Source organism: Argiope bruennichi, chromosome 6 (genome assembly GCF_947563725.1).
Source record: "Argiope bruennichi chromosome 6, qqArgBrue1.1, whole genome shotgun sequence".
NCBI lineage: Eukaryota > Metazoa > Arthropoda > Arachnida > Araneae > Araneidae > Argiope > Argiope bruennichi.
In genome coordinates, this window is record NC_079156.1 from 73,374,604 (window position 1) to 73,393,176 (window position 18,573).

At 30.1% G+C, this 18,573-nt stretch overlaps 1 protein-coding gene across 2 annotated transcripts in view; it reads right to left on the bottom strand.

Moving 5' to 3' along the window:
• The window catches only part of LOC129972798 (dual specificity protein phosphatase 22-B-like), a 301,383-nt gene that overhangs the window by 32,582 nt on the left and 250,228 nt on the right, over window positions 1-18,573 (bottom strand). Inside the window, exon 1 of one of the 2 annotated variants that reach the window (XM_056087071.1) lies at window positions 664-1,638. The exons of the other annotated variant lie outside the window; for it this stretch is intronic. Coding sequence (XP_055943046.1) covers window positions 664-684 — 21 coding nt within the window. The 5' untranslated portion in view covers window positions 685-1,638. Of the gene's footprint in view, window positions 1-663; window positions 1,639-18,573 lie in introns of those variants that run through there. 2 annotated transcript variants of the gene reach the window in all.

Below are 18,573 nucleotides of genomic sequence, written 5' to 3' on the forward strand. Positions count from 1 at the left end.
TTTCAATATACATGTTAATAAAAAATCTATTAATAGAATTATTATGATGGAATGAAACAGTAATATTATGGAAAATTAAAAAATTATCTGGATCACTGGCATTAGGGCATGACAACCTTTACTGCTAAAAATTCCAACTTACCCATTTCAGTAATAATAACTAAATGAAAATTTTAAGATGAAAAATAGCAAAATAATTTATTTATGAAAGTAAACCCACTCATAAAATCCAGCACCTTTCTTTCTTAAAAATACATGAACAGTTTTCACAATTTTAATAGAATCTTAGTAACAAACACACAGATATCATATTTTTTTTTAAATTTTATAAAAACATCATAGAGAAAAACCATGTTGCCATTAAATAATGCAACTTAAAATTATATCATCTTGCTATCTTCATTCTATTTCTTATAGTGGTTAATTATTTTCTATCAAATGGTGGTTATAATTTTAGGTTACTTTTGATATTAGATGAAAAATATCAAATTTTAATGCAATTATCAAGTTTAGAAAACTAATTACAAGTTAATTAACAGTTCAAATATTATTCAATTTTTGATGTAAAACTAAAAATTAGCTTTATGGAACAATTTAATTATAGGATAATCATGAACATCATAAAAATGCAACTGTTAAAAATCCCATCAATTAGATACTTACTTTGTTCATTCCATTTCCCATGATGGTTGGTTATTTGCAGTCCAGTGGACGTTAGAACTTTGGACAACTTTTGTTAGCAGATGAAAAGTACTGGAATGTTGGCGCAATTACCATGACTAGATAATTAATTATAGTTTAGTTGATTGTTCAATTAAACAATTTTCAATGCAAAAATCGTACTTAAGATAAGATGACTTTATGAATCAATCAAAATTTTTTTCTCTCTTTCTTTTGAGCAAATAATTGATTGTTCAGCAGTTTGTATAATTTCTACCATCTAAATGAAGCCTTGAATTCTAAAAGGCGTTGGACGCAATATAATCAGCGAAAGCACACATATTTAACAACATATATAATTTGTAAACATTTAACAACAATCTAACATTTACAACAATGTAAATGACAAGTTTGCAGAGACTAGAATTCTAAAGCAAAATGACACGGAACGATGGAGGGAATCACATTGCAGGTTTCGTCAGAATCATATCCCTCGTATTCCAGAGGGGTTAATTAGGTTTTAAAAAAGTACTTTGGCCATGCCGAGAATAGCAAGTAAAATTTCGACACATCATTACGATTTATTATACCTGTCATTCTGTTTAAACTCGAAACAAACTTCATAAAACAATATCAAATAAATTTGACAATACTTCATTCTTTTCGACACCTTTTCCACAGGTTTTCATACCGTTCTGAATTTCAGGAGGGACTAACAGCCGATATCGATTTTCATCAAGCACCTCTTTATCCACGGATGTATTTACCAAAAAAAGTTTCCAGGATCTTTTCAAATAAGTCGTCTGCTATTTTCTTCTTCAGATCAGTTCTCCGCCTTGTTTCATTAACTACGTATGCCCGGCTTATCCATGGCTGGCTAGTGAGTTAAAAATGAGACCTGACCTTGAAAAATTTCACAGCATTGACATTCTATTAGATGTGGGGATGGTTCTATCGTTTTCGATTCTTCCTCCTCTAAAGACGTCAGCAGGCGCAAGTGCTCCTGTGATTTTACCCCGAGTCCCGGGACTGTCCGGAGGCATGCGCGTTCTCCACCAATGCGGATCGTTATCCTTCTGCAGAAGGGTTTTGTACCGGACGAAAAATTTCACCATCATTCTCTACTTTGTTGCTGAATCACTTTTCCGCAACTTTTCTAAACAGCACTATTCTACCTTTAATAATATCAAAGCTGATATTAACAAAGTGTTTTGATGATATATTTGCATTATTTGTAAATATTTTATTTAATTTACATTCGAAAACAGGATTTTATTTCCCTTTTGGAATGCAAAACTCAGGTAAATTCCAGATATAAGTTCTTTAAAAAATTTGTTAACATTTAGGATTCTAAATTAATCTTGTCGATTTTTTTTTTTTCTTTTTTGCAATAATAAACTAACAAATTGTTTAAATAAAACGTGTTCATAATTTTAATATATGAACCTCAAAAATACAGTATAAGAGAAATTCTCATACAACAAATTGAATTGTTGCTAAAAGTACCTTCAAAAAATGACAAAGTATAAACCTGATATTTATATGTATTGCATAACATCTGATAAAACGGAACGCCAATTAATTTTCAATTTTTACAAAAATTTAAACCAGCCATTAAACATATACTTTTATCGTTTGCACATCAGTATCTGTAAAAGCATTTGAAGAGACAATTTAAGTAATTCTTAATATTTATTCAGTTTGACTTTCGCTTTATTAATAGATACTCTACTATTCTGTTTATAATATTCTATGAAAAAAAGTTTAAAAATTCGTGCAATTCGATGATTATATTTTTAGTAAAATTTCACATTCAATAAAATTTACAATGCATGTTTGGCATATGGAAAAATATTCAAATTTTGCATGAATAGCTTTCATAGCTCTATAATTTCTTTTTAAAAAATTCCTTAATTGGATATAAAATATTTGAAAACGCATTGTAAATTAAACAAGGAATAAATTTTGTGGTTTTACTGAAACATTCACCTTAAAATCGATTAGATTTTTTCCCTTACTTAAAGTCAATAAAATTACGAATGAATTTGATATAAAAATATTAATCCATCTTTTCCTCCTCTCTTTGTCACAACAATACAATATACAATCTGTTCCATTGTACATCTTTAACATTCTTACGATCTGTCTTACAGGCTTCAATAAGCTCTTTATTTGAAAAATAGTTTTTATAAAATCTGCTTGGAATGTTTTATAGCTTTGGACAGACGAGCAAAATCAGAAAGTAATTATTTTGAATAATTTAATAACTGATATGTGAATTATTTTTCTTCCTGCCTGACATAAAAGGAGGACGCATTTTAGAAGCAAAAAAGCATAAATAATCAAATTATTATTATTATTAAATATATTCTTTTGTACCAATATAGACAGTCCTACTTATTTTGTATGAATGAGTAAGTGTGTAAGCAAAAATAGTTGTATTTATTCGGCACAATATTCTTTACAAGTGTATCTCCTGATAAATAACTTTCTGTCACAATCAATTATGGTTAACATAATAATCATGATGTTTTAATAAAATATTTTTATGGCAAATATTGAAACAGTGTATTCTAATAATCTTATACTTGTTCTGTTTTTTTTTGTGTGTGTGTGTTTGTGTGTTTGTGTGTGTGTGTGTGTGTGTGTGTGTGTGTGTGTGTGTGTGTGTGTGTGTGTGTGTGTATGTGTGTGTATGAACTCTTTTATAGAGTATTGAAATCCTAGTGCTATTAAAAATGCAACTGTTCGAACAATCTATCATATAACTTTGCGGTATTGTAACTTCACTTTCTTATTCTATGTAAATTTTATTAAACAGAATAATTCTCTCCTAGTTTTTACATATGGAAAAAAAATCCTACAAGGAAATATTTCAAGAATGAAAATGGATTGAATTTCAATTCAATAACTGTTGAAAATTATGCGAAAAAAAATTTAAATTAAAAATTGCATGACTATTAAATTAATATCATTAAAAACAGATTTTTTTTAAATGGTGTAAAAATCAGTTTTGTGCAATAACATTTAAAAGAATTTCGCAGAAAAGCTCCAAAATTAATTTTAATTAATTCAAATTCTAACTAAAATTTTAAAAAAATGCTCTAGGTGCGTATCCTCGCTCTCCTAAGTATACATGTTCCAAATTTAGTAGATCTGGTCTAACGATCTGACTTGTACAGCGTCAACACATTACACAAAAACATACATATTCGCTTTTATTATTTTAGACTTAGAGATTCTTAAAAAAAAGTGTATGTGTTTTTGTGTGTATGTAAAAGTGTGTTCTACTTAGACTCAGAACCACAAAATTCGGCATGGATATTATTTTAGAAAATGTGAAAATATATCTTAAAGAAATCTTTTTAAAAATTTCATTAGAATTTCCATTAATTAAATTTCATTATAGTTTTTATATATATTATGGCATAAAAATAATTTTAATGCAATTTTAAAATTCAAAAAGTTATATTTTCAATGATATCACTTAAGTTAACGTGCAATTTTGTCCTGAATGTTAACTATTTCTTAAAAATACATTTTATATATTTTCGAACAATAGATATCAGTGTTTCAATAAAATTCACGCCGTTTTCATTATTTTTATATATATTTTATAGAATTTTTTCAAATTGTTGGAAGTTAAGGAAACATATTCGGCTTACTATCGACCTAGTTTATATGAGAAATCAGAAAGTAAAATTACACCACAGAAAAAGACAGTGTACAAATTTAAATAGATGGTGCCGTAGGTCGCGACTCCATTAGGAATTTCATGTACGCGATAAACAAAACAGGTGTGAAGATATTGAAATAACACGGCTTTAAAGACATCACAGTTTGATGCTTAAAGATATATTTTTTGAAGAATTTATAAAAATAATATTTAAAAGAATACGCCTCATACTTTAAAAAGAAATTAGAATTTCTGTTTGTATCTAAATTTATATGTATGAAATATTAAATGATAATTCTTAGATTTTGTTCAGGCTAATAATATCTGTTAAAGAAAACGGATAACTTTACATGTCGTTAATAATAGCTACCGAAATATTAATTGAAAGCTTGCGTGATTTCGGATTAGAAATAGTCACGCACCATTCGCTTAATTAGTGTAATAATTACGTATAGATAAGTAAATATTCGACATGATTATAACAGGTTTCGAAGATCGATCGATTTTTGATTAGTTACCTAATGAATAATTATAAAAACAAATGATCTTATGAGAGGAAATTGAAATACTATATATAATCATATAGCTTACAGAAAATACTGAATCGTATTTTCTGTAAACTATATGATAAAATTAAAACCAGTAAAATGAATAGTCTAAATTCGGAATTATTTAGAAATAGTGAATTAATGTGTTAGTTTTTTAATAAAAGTTTTATAAATGCAATCGTAAACTAATCTGTGGCATTGATCTTAATGGGCGCAATTCCCGAGGAAAGTACAAAATAACATTGATGGTTTAGAGAATTCAGTAAAAATCCTCAAAATTTGAAGAAAAGAAAATTAACAAAAATATTAAGATTCATTTTTAACATATCTTAAAATAAATGTAAAGATACAAATCTGCTTAAATGAGATTTATAAAAGCCATAAACCATTTTGAGAACCGTTGCTATTTATGTTATATAGTAGAAAAAGTAGTCTTTTCAATTCATTATAAAGATAATTAGCCGCCTTCATAGACCAATAATTCGACCACCATATTAATGCCTTGAATTTAATAATGCCATTCAAATTTGATGAAATACATTTTATCATACCAAATAAAAGTATTAAATTATGCATGCAAAATAAATATAGAAAATTCTGATTGGTTATCTATACACACTAACTGGCGAAATCGGTACCATTATTGGGAATGGGGCTTATGTTAATATTTGATTTTGCAATGTCTCTTGAAAATAAAGGGCAGTGAAGTGATACATGTCTCATCTCCCGAATTAAGATTTTAAGGGGTCCTTAGGTAATGGAAATCCCCAGGCCCCTATTTCCTCTCTCTAATTTCATGTTTCAGAAATTTTTTTATTGATTTTGATTCTCTATATAAGTAGTTTAATGTAACAAATTATGATAATCTAACGAAACATTTAATGATGGGTTCTTTTGTAATTAAATGTTTTCTTACACAAATAAAATTCAATATTCAAAATTCAAAATTAAATCAATTTCTAAACAAAAAATTATTTAAAAAAAATTTAAATTTTAAAAAATGAGCACACAAACTAAATACTACTTAGTAATACAATAGAAAGTTATTATATATATATATATATAAACTTTTTAAAGTATTTTTTTGTGATATATATATATATATATATATATATATATATATATATATATATATATATATATACAGCAAATTAAATAAAGGCATTATATAATCAGAAAATATCACAAAAAAATACTATATCGAAATTTTGGGACCCTTTATTCTTCGGCTTTATGTAATTGCGTATTTCAAACTTCGGCGCTGCATTGATAACATATCTAAACATCCTGGACCTTTAACAGAAATCAAAAATTAGCAAATGAATATTAGGATTGAATTTTGGTGATTGGGGTTTAACTTTTCTAATTATTTTAAATGCATAAATAATAATTAAAAAGAAACAGATTTTGTGATTTTGATGAATTTTCTCGTTTTTAACCTCTTTGAGGTCTAAATAAACGAATTTGTAATTACTAATTCTACATTTTTAATATTCTTATGATCTATTTTATAGGCTTAAATAAAATTTGAAAAGGAGCTTCTATATTTATGCTTGGAATATTTTACAGCTTTGGACAGACGAACAAAATAAGAAAATAATTTCAAATAATTTAATAACTGATATGTGAATTTATTTATTTATTTTTTTCAATCCTCACATAAAGGAAGAAAGTATTTTAGAGGTAAGAAAGTACAAATAATCAAATCATTATTATTACTACTAAATATATTCTTTTGTACCAATATAGACACTGCTATTAATTTTGTCTGAGTGAATACATGTATAAGCAATAGTAGATATATTTATTCGGTACAACATCCATTGAAAGTGTATCGCATGATAAATGATTTTTAGTTCTCATTTTTAATTTTATCCATTAGTCTTGTTTCTTTTTGAACTGTCAAAGGTAGAGATAGATAAAATTAATAATCTGTAGAGATTCCTGCAGTAAGGTCCCAGCTTCGGAGCAAAGATTGCCACATAATATACATTATATATATGGGCATTATACATTATGTTGCCCGATAAAACTAACTTCTTGGAATAATCGTCCCGCTACTGGTAAGGTATAGAAGCTGGGTTTAGTTTAGTTAAGTTAAGTTATATTTACGTGCCGTTTTAAACTTCAACACTAGGGCTATTTTAGGATAGACCTCGTAATTTTGAACTGCAGTCAGATGACGAGGACGACACCTGAGCCGACAGTCCCTTTTCCAAACTTCCACGCCACGTCAGCGGGAGACATTTGGCCTCGACCGATTTAACGTGCATTAGACACGCTTACACGACGATTCTTCGGTGGAATTGGGTCTCGAACCTGAAACCCTACGGTTCTGAAGCCGATACTTTACGGAAGCTGGGGAGAGTGATGATTATCAGCTCTAAACAATAGTAAAAAGCTCTCATGCAGCTTCAAAGTGGAATAAATAAAATTGGTTTTAAGGATCACCAGAACGATTTTTAAGGGAGGGCGACAAAGAAAGTTATATAACTTCTTGATTATTAAAACCTCAAAATGGAATATACTGAAGATTACGATATTTTTGAATATTTCGCATACGGAAAAGTAAAAATTCAATATGACATATAATAATAATAATAATAATAATCCTATTCCTGCAGAAACCGAGCATAGTTTTGCATCAAAACTTCTAATCACTCTGTACTAACGAAAAAAGAATTTATTTTATCAAACGTTTGTAGAAGAAAAAGCTGCACTTCAATTGAAGTCAAAATCTTAAAGCATGGGAAAGTATCGGAACTATACTCCATTCCATCAATTGATTGCTTTGGAACTAGTTTCAACGTTTTGGCTCTATTTTCTTTCCAATTCTTTCTCTTTTTGGAATGAATGAAATCGTTTACTTCCAAACATTCAATCACTTAATGTATTTGAACAGCAAACAGATGGTTTTAGAGTAAACGTGACCAGCCTCTTTCGAGGTAAATAATTTTTGAAATGATTGATCCAAGTCTTTAGTTATGATTAAAAAAACCTCCTTAGTTAAAGAAACTTACATGCAATCTCAGTTGAACATTAATAAGAATAGGAAAAAAAAATCTCTAAAATATCCCAATTTTTTTGTCCTTATTTACCAGCGGAACACATATTTAACATATTTTTTCTCTCTCAAATATTTACTATTGTAGATGTCGCAGCAAAAAAGGCATTGGCCCCTACCCTTCTGGAGATTAAATGGTCAACCCTCTTCTAAAGAAAAAGGATGATCATAGATTAATAATTAGTTTTCGCGGAAAAAACTTTCATGTAAATGGCCATTTGAGGAGCTGCAAAGAGTAAGTTGGATTGTATACTGATGCATAACCCCTTCCGGTACCAAACTGTGTGAACCATGAATTACTATATAGATAGCTTCCTTCCCATTTGGTATTGTAACATTCCCCGTTTCCCAGTACTGATAAGACATTGTATTGTATTGATTCATTGTGTCGTCGTTGTTACTTTCTAAACGCCTTGCGATAGCCAGATGGTGGATCTTTTCATCTGGGTGGTCTCGCATCTGTTCATTAGCGACTACAATGGAAGACCACATATGAAATTCCTCATCCCAGAGGTATTGATAGTACCTTCAAAGAGAAAGGGGTGTCCAAACATCTGGATGCTAGATGTTTCTCTTTGTGAAAGGACCTTCCCACGACCCACTGGCGAGCGCATATGGCTGAGAGAGCATATGGCTAAACACCGATTGGCCGAAGGAGAGCTCAAATGACCAATGTAAATTAAGAGGCGGAGATTGTCGCCGAAATAAGGCGCGGAGATTTTTTTTAGAGAGGAGAGAAGAAAATAATTGCAGAGGACGGTTGGACTACGCCCACGAGTTCGGAGTCTGTGAAAACTACCCCTGGAGTTGTCGTGTTGACATGATGGAGAACTGAGTTCAAGGAAAAACCTTCGAATTTAACTCCTACTCCTACTCCTTTACACCTGTAGTATCTCCTACTACTCCTTTACACCTGTAGTATCTCCTACTACTCCTTTACACCTGTAGTATCTCCTACTACTCCTTTACACTTGTAGTATCTCCTACTACTCCTTTACACCTGTAGTATCTCCTACTACTCCTTTACACCTGTAGTATCTCCTACTACTCCTTTACACCTGTAGTATCTCCTACTACTCCTTTACACCTGTAGTATCTCCTACTACTCCTTTACACCTGTAGTATCTCCTACTACTCCTTTACACCTGTAGTATCTCCTACTACAGGTGTAAAGAACTATTTATTTAACCAAGATTAGAACAAGTTGTTCTTTGTATATATAGGGCTGTAAAATAAAGAATTGTCTGGAAATTCTGCTTCGTTATTTGATCAGTCTGGATCAGACATTATAGTATAGTATCGCTAAATGTCTGATAACTAAATTTATAATGAAACAAGGATTTCCCTGCCTTTGTTCATAACAGACATTCATCAAATTTTTATGAAATGTAAAGATATTCCTGAATTACTGAATTCATTAAAAATTGAAATGGTGTAAGCAAATGATTGGCAATTGTATTGAGTAATTTAATGTAGTAATCATTTCAGTTCATGGCTCATTCATTTTTTTTAAAGAATTCTTTGAAATATTAGCTGGAGATGGATATCATCGTTCGATTCTTTTCTTTCAACAGTATGGTACGCACTGTTTTCAGTTTCCTACAATGATGAATATAATAAATCATACTGGGAACAGCACATTTTCTCTCTCACCTATTTAGTTCAAAATTTGATCCTGTTATATATATATATATCGGAACTCGGCACACAACTCAATTCAGCAATCGCTTGAGCTCCATACAACGCTTACGCTTCGCAGGACTGATCCAACTATTCCGCCGTCTCTTTCAACGACTCAATATATGACTCTTTTCATGATTGACTTCGGCTTAAGACTGCCGGCTTTTTATAGTTCCCGGTGGCTGGCAGAGAAGGTTCTGGAACAATCAGGCATATCTCGGCTCCTATTGGCTAAATCCCTAAATTTCTGGAAGTTTCAAACATTATATATTTTGTCGCCAAACTCGCGAAGTCGTCAAATGATTGCCAAGTTTGTTGCCAACCCCTGAGATTACTGATTCGGTACCCGACTAGCATTTAACAGAGTTGATCGTAAGACTGTCTTTCCAGTGATAGAACTAACCATGCTGGGAAGAACTTTACAGATTTGCAACACTACATTTTTGTAAAGATCACATACTGAAATACATATTTCCCATTTATTGTCTTGTTTATCAAGTTCACGTATAAGTAAATACAGATCAACTTAATCGACCATTAGTTAAAATATTTTGAGAGAATAATATGATATTTACGCTGTTGCGTTTTTATCATCTCATATGGAAAGTGTACAAAGAGAAAGTATTGTAATACTTAAAAAAAATGAACTTGAGATTTTGACAAATTGCCACACTTTAGACCTCCCTGAACGCATTTTAGCATTATATGAATCTGTCTGTGAACACAACTCAAAAACGCTAGGTGGATGAAATTTCGTGTATGGATTTATCACCAAATTCGTAGATTTCCATCAAATTTTGAATGAAATCTATTCACAGGAAATCTGTCTGGCCAGTGCTCAGGCAGATATATGATCGTTTAGTAGACAGATTTAGCAACTAAAAAATAGATTCTTAACAAATTTTGATCAAAATCTGTCAAAGAGTTGATCATCTGTCGGTCACTACTTTCGTATGCATGTAAACACAATAATATAAATCAATGAAATTCGACATGTAAGCTTGGGCTTACTGTTATAATTCTATGCCAAATTCTGCTTTCATTCGGTCGGCAAAAAAAGGCGCTCAAAATACATATCACGATGCAGTAAAAATGTTAGATTCATGGCAAAGATCTATATTACGTAATTATTATTTACTAGCGCTTTGCAAAGCCTTTTCAACCTTACTTAAGATCTGTAATTATATGCGGAGGGGTAAAATCTTAATCAGACAGCCTGAGATAAAATTTCAGGAAAATTATTCTCTCTGGTTGGAATTACACCTGGATGTCTCTTTATCTGTTAACTCGGCAACTGAAAACTACTTCGAGTTAGATGAATGAAATTTGGTATTTGATCATAACATAATATTTGTAATGGCCTATATAATTATAAATGAAATTCATTTCCAGGTGGGTTTTCCGTCTGTTTCCTCGAATGTAAGTGAATATGCTAACTTATAGAGGGCAAAGAGTTAGATGAGTACACAAGTCACAATTTTAATGGATGAGTACACAAGTCACAATTTTAATGTTCAAATTGAAGGTTTGCATCAAATATGGAATTAAGTCTTTCAATGGGTTGTTCATCTGTTGGTCGATGCATCTGCATGTAGGTAAATGCTGATAACTTAAAAATGCAGGGCCGTCGATAAATGAATTTTGGTATGGGATCCTGTAACTGAAATTATCTTAGAAATCCTGTATCAAATTATGGTTAGAAATCGTCAAAGATAGGTCGTCCAATATACATTGTCGTTTTTTGTTTCTATGAAGCACAAAGCCTTCATGTGCGGAATTCTGGAAATGAGAATCAGAATATTTGTAGAGCTCAACGACTTTCCCAAGGTAAAAAAAAAAGGGGGGGGGGGTTGGAGGAGGAGGAAGATAAACATCTATTAGATAACGTGCGAGAAAGTTTAGTTGTGATACCTGTCTTAAATAATATCCAGTACAAGTTATGGTATCTTGTAGAAGGCTAACCAAGTTTTCTGGGACCTTCTATTTTGCCGCCAAATTCGCCACCACGTTTTGGTAGGGTCGCCATGTTTGTCGCCAAGACCTAGGACGAGTGACTTGGCATCCGTTAAAATATTTGCCATAGAGCTTAAATACCTCTTTCTTACAATATGCTTTACTATATTACAGATTCATAATATTATTATTCAATGAAAGCTATTTTGAACCACTTATTAATTCATAAAATTGTTTTTCAATGATACTAATTTCATTTTAATAAAAAATTATCTCATTTTAATAAATTTTTAAAAATATTTTAAGCATATTTTGCACTATTATCTTTTATGGCTTTCTTTACTGCACTGATTCACAAGCGATGATATTAAATATTATGTATGTGTTTACTTTATTGTTGCTGTGTAATTAAGAAATTGTAATGCTATGCTAAATTAGTTAATGAATTTTTAAAATTGATTTGACTGGTGAATCAAGCCTAAAATATTATAATATTTTGGACTAGGGGATTCGAATATTGCTCAAAATTTTTATTTGTATAATCGATATATTAGAAAATAAAATTCTTTTGGAAATACTCCTACTTTATAAGAAATGTCCATTAGTTAAAAATCTAAAATATTGAATATTTGTCCCGGAACTATATTCAAGAGCAATTCCAAAAAAAAAAAAAAAGTTTACCGTAATAGGCTCTTAAGTTGCAGGCAATTAAATTTTGGAACAATAATATGAGATTTCTAATAAAGGGCTCCATTATAAATGCTCCATAATTAAAAGAACCTTTAGGACTTACTTCAATTTTAGAACCTCTGAAAGGAATTATGACACTAATTAATGGAATTTGGCATTTTGCCACATTTTTATTAGAGTTACATTCTTTAGTATCCTTAATGACCTCTAGCAGGTTAGATGAGAAATTAATTTTTTTCTTACTTCTTCTTTTTGAAAACATAAATAAAATTCTTTCTGTTGAAGTTTCCTGCAACTTTATAACTTGGTGTCTTTACAGTCTGAAATCAAGCAGTATTTCTTAATTACGATTTATAAGCCTTTTAAGGCACTTGTGTAAAACGACTGTTTAATGAAAAATATAATTAAAATTTTAATAAATAACTTTAATTATTACATGTTGAAAGCTATTAATGTAAATGCATTTTTAAAAATTATGATTGAAATATTTTAAGATATTAATGGCAAATTACTTCATTGCTTGAAAATAATAATTGATTATTAAAGTTGAACATTTATCATGAAAATGAGAAAAATCATACTTTAATGCATAACTTTAGTACATCTTATACATTTGTATGATTCCTATACCAACAGGCAAGTAGGCGCAGAATTAAAACCAGCATGTCATAAACGTTCTTGCATATTTCTAATAAATATACGTATGTAAAATTAACCACATGACGAGCAATGTTTACGAAAGAACAATAAAAATAACTACCAATTATTCAATAAAAATCTCTATTATTAATAAGGATGAATATGTGAGTATATATTAGCGTATATGTGTGTATACATTTCAAATTACCAAACATGATACATATATATTTTGGAGGTCAAAATTGTAAACCTCGCAGCTATTTTTTAAAATTTAATTAACTAAAAATTAAGCGAAATTTGGTGTGTTTTTCCTTGATAACTTAAAAAATATTACATCACAAAATTTACTTTTGTATCACCTTAAAATTTAAATAACTATGTATTCAATGTTGCTATTTTTTTACGGTATACTTTTTGAATTTTTAATTAATTCAAAATTATTTTAAACATAATTTTCTACGGTATGCTTTATTTTGAACGTAATATTCAGATATATTTTATTGCTGTTAGAAGTATTTCATTTACACATTTTCTACCTTAATGGTGATCAAGATATGAAAATTCAGTATACTTTCCCAAGTTGAATAGATTTAAGGCATGTTTTTAATGAAATTTTAGAAATTTTATTTTACTTAAAATTTATCTCTAACAAGTAACATTGAAAATTTTTTTAATTTTGCCTATCTTTAAATATTACCGCTCATTCCTGTGATAATTGTATATTTAAATATATAGACAGAAAATTGGAGAATCGCACTGGGCAATGAATAGAAGGATATAAAGCTTTTAAAACGATATAAAGTCAATATGAATTTTATCATAAATTGACTACTCCGACTCTTCCTAAGACACATGGGGAAAACTAAATTACCAGACCGCCACGATAGCAATACTGGCACAATTCCTATAGTTGAGCTCTAAGGGCCATCACCGGCCACGGCACAACTCGTTCTGTGGGAAGTACGTCCCGTCATTGAGAGGGTTAGCCGACCTCCACTATTTCTGTATTCACCAGGGTGGCGAGAACCAATCGTTATACCGGAAGCTTCTCATCTTCATTTCTGAGATGCACCCCCCAATGTGAGAGTTTGAATTATATATCAAAATTCGAAGTTTGAAAATATTTTACTGAGGAAGCCATTAAGACGAAGTTACACAAAATATCAGTTAAAATATTTAGATAGCATTACTCCGGCGAATCAACTGCACGTCATGAGCGACCAGTACTTAAATAGACACGATGTTGTTTCGAATATAGTCTCTATTCGAGCTTTGACGAATGGAAAATAATATATTTCACCTCCATCCCGATTTATGGATTCCTTGAATTTGGTTAGTTATATTCCAGAAATATTAAATTTTATTCCCTCTTGGTATACATAATTGCTAAACCAAGATTGATTAGAATCACGAGTGATTCTATTTAGTCTCAGCATTAGAATAAATGATATATGCTATTAAATGGAAGTGTAGAAATATGAATCCAGCTAATGCAACACTGCATCTCTTTTTAATGGAACCATTAAGAGAATAGGCATTACAAAGTCATCTGAAGAAAAATATTCTCTTACGTTATAAAAGAAAATTATCTGTTTCGTGACACTTGAACTTTGTTTAAAATCATCCTTATGATAAAAGAATAAAGATAACCAGAAAATGGAAAGATATTCTATCCATTTCCTTTCATAAAATCCATTTGAGAGGGGGAAAAAAAAGAATTATTCTTAATACATTCAAACTCCAATCATTTAAATGTCAAGTTACATTTGCAGAATCATCGCGAAATGCTATAAAACACTCTATTTTTCAGAAATATGAAGAAGCTTTTCTTAAAGTCAGTAAAAATAACGCATCAAATAACTGAAACTGCATCATTAAATTTCTTCATTTGATACTTGTTAGGCTTTTCCTATACCGCACATATTTCCAGTTTTAAACATTTCGCAAAATCAGTTAAAATGTTTAATTTAAGGATGATTTAGTTACATAATGATATGAACTCTTTTCAATTATTTAAATAAATATTCTTTTCAGACTTTATAAACATTTTAAACTATCTACTACAATCCGTATCTAAATTTTTCTCATTATAAATAGATATATTCACATATCCTTATAAAATGGAGATTTCGACATAGAAACAAAATAAAAAAAAGATATTATTTTTGAAAAACTTTTTCAATCTATTAAAAGGAAAGCTATTATTTGTTTTATCAACAATTATGGTAGCCAAAACAAAATAATGAAGGCTTGAGGCACTAATTGAAATATTATAATAAAATGAAATTTTAATAAATTTATTATAGAATCTATCATAGTATATTTTCAATTTTTAATTTTGTTTAGGATTATTTTTTAGTACGTTATCCATTATCATTTACTATTTTAATAATAATGTTTATTGCAATTTACTCTTTTACAATTTTATTTCTATCTCCAAATTTTTTGTAAAAAATATTTTTTTGCTGTAAAATATATTAATAAAGGTTTGATTTTAAATAATTTTATAATTCATTATTTATTATTTTATAATACATTATATTAACTTTTGATCAAAAGTAGAGGAATTTTTTAAAAAAGGTTTTATTTTTAAGGAGACTTTTCAAAGAAGTATTTTAACAAAGGAACAAAAAGGCTTCCTCAGGCCCTTTATATGTCATTTGAAGGACAAGCCTGTAAACTTTTCATCCGTCCTGGGATTAATTATTATTCTTTTCTACTCATCACATTTATCTCGATTGCAATTAATATCACTATTGCATATACAGGGTGTTCTAAAAAATAAAATAATAATAGAATAGCTAATTCACTTAAATACGGATGGGGAAAAAGGTAAATACTTTAAACGAATTTTTTTCCAAAATTGGATAGAAATCTATATATTTGGTTCTAAGACCGAATTTCATCCGTTTAGCATTACTGGTTTATAATGCCTGCAGACAAACCGATAGAGAACAACTTCGAACGAGCGCGTGGTCTCCCCAAAACTTTCTAGCATCTCTCTAACAAATGTCCTAACCCAGAAAACGCCTTGCATGGAATTCCCCGTTTTCCAGTACTAATAAGACATTTACAGCCAGCTGTGTCGTCGCTGTTACTTACTAAACTCCTCGAGACAGCCAGATGGTGGATCTTTTCAACTCGGTGGTCTCGCATCTCTTCATTAGCGACTACAGTGAAAGATCACATGTGGGAATTCCCCGTCCAAGAGATATTGAGAGTACCTTCAAAGAGAAAAGGGTGTCCAAACATCTGGATGCTAAATCTTTCTCATTGTGAAAGACTATGATAACTCCGTGTTCCAGAATAGTCAGTTATGAAAGGTGCATCACATAAAGGACCTTCCCATGACCAATTGCTGCCGCTGAGAGAGCATATTGCTGAACCTCGATTGGCCGAAAGAGAGCTCAAATGACCAATGTAAATTAAGAGGCGGAGATTGTCACCGAAATAAAGTGCGGAGATCTTTTTTTAGGGAGAAGAGAAGAAACGAATTGTAGGCAGACTGTTGGACTACACCCATGAGTTCGGAGTCCGAGAACCAACTGAGTTTCAAGAAAACACTTTGACTTCGACTGTTGTGTCTCCTACTACAGGTGTAAATAACTATTTATTTAACCAAGATTAGAACAAGTTGTTCTTTTGTATATATAATTGTAAAATAAATAATTTTATGGAAGATCTGCTTCGTTATTTGATCAGTCTAGATCAAGACATTATATTGTCGTCTTTGGCGAGTTTTTTGGCGATTAATAGGCATGCGGTTAATAGCATCCGAAAATCGTATTGTATTTTAGAAGAATTTTTTCAACCAAAGAAAAAATTTAAAACTTTGCTTAAAACCGAAATTTTATACAAAATTACGTTTGTAATAACTAAATTCCATATCAAATTTCATATATTTGTCATTGCATTTGCGTGTTTCTGAAAGTACAGAGCAACAAATAGTTAATCTCTCATTGGATTTGGCTCAAAATTTGATAAATGTCTACACTATAGAAACTGATAACTATAGAAATTTGATAAATGTCTACACTATGTTAAAACTGTGTTCTGAATTTTTTCTATCTAGGTCTTTTCATTTTGTAGTTATTGTGTTAGCATACATCTCAGCAATTGGACAGGCAGACTTCCTCTGAACCGAGTTTCCACAAAATTTGAAAGAAATCTACAAATTCGATGTCAAGACCGTATACCAAGTTTCATAGTTTCATCCTTTTAATTCAAAGCGTCATTGAATTGCTTTCGTCACAGACAAACAGTATTTTCCAAAAATGTGTTTTTCGAATTCAGGGAGCTTTAAAACGTGGAAATTCATCAAAATCTCGAGTTCGAATTTTTTGACGAATACTTTACTTTATACTACGGAAACGAGAAAGTAAAAAAAAAAGAAAAAAATTATAGAAGGAAATCTGGATTTTGTAAATTTATGAAATTTTTTAGGCCAAGTTATATAAACTATTACAATACTTCCTCTTTATTATACTTCGTATGTGAGAAACTAAAATTTGTAATAACTTATTTAAACTGACAGTATAATTTATATAAATAACTGCAAAAAATCTTTTCGAAAGTTACTAAGAAATGGCCTATATGATTTATGAATCATACTAATATGATTTCCACGCATCGTTTAAGGTATTATGTTGCTTTTTATATGCAATAAAAGAAATAGAGACTTAATTCAATAAGTGACGAACCATACAATAAGCAGAGGATAGTATAAACCAGTGTATTGAAAAATAACTTTAACTATTAACTATATTAGTTCCAAATAACTTCTGCTATCCATCAAGCCATTAAGCAGTCACACAAGCTATTTAAAAACACACTTTCTGATAAGTGATTCAATTTAATTTGCTAGGCTGTGGCAACTCTAGCGTTCAAAGAAACAAATTGCTGCGAAGAAGAAATTGAGAAGAGGAGGCATGCAAGAAGATGATTGGGTAATGAGTAAGTTACTCTTATTACCCTCTTATAAAAGAAAAATGCAAAGGAGAAAAAAAAAGAAAGAAGACAATTTTTAAATGGGAAAATAAAGCACTAACAGTGCAGAGTAGATGAAGTAATTTTCTTTCGTTTTTGGAAACTTTTGGCGAAGTTTAATTTCCTTCGTTTTTGAAACTATGGATCGAGATAAACTGAATTAAAGTTGGATATTTTAATAGAAAATAAATAACTCCGGGGGGAAGTAAATGGATTGGAGAGTAAGAAAGTTTTAAAAGCATTAAATTTATTTTTTATTTAGTTTTTTCATGTCTTTTTATTATGCTTCGAGTGTATAATAATTTTTAAAAGGGAGGTTAATCTTTATATCTGTTTTTTCTTCATTTTTTTACCATCATAGTTAAAGGTTTTGTAATTCGATACTGTCCTCTCAAATCTGGAATGCTGTAATCTTAACTAACCGCCTTCGGCAACAACCTTTTCATCGCATCTAAATATGAGTAATTTAGTCATGTAAAACAACTTTAATGAACTACATCTCATAATAACAAAAGAAAGTTGCATTTCAGATTATATAATTCACAATTATATACCCACAATAAATATAGGGCATTTGATAGGTTAGCTATGTTAGCAAAGCGGCGAAATGAATTGGCGAAAATTACGTTTTTAGGCTAGAGACTGCGCCATAATTTTATTTTATGAGGTATCTCTGT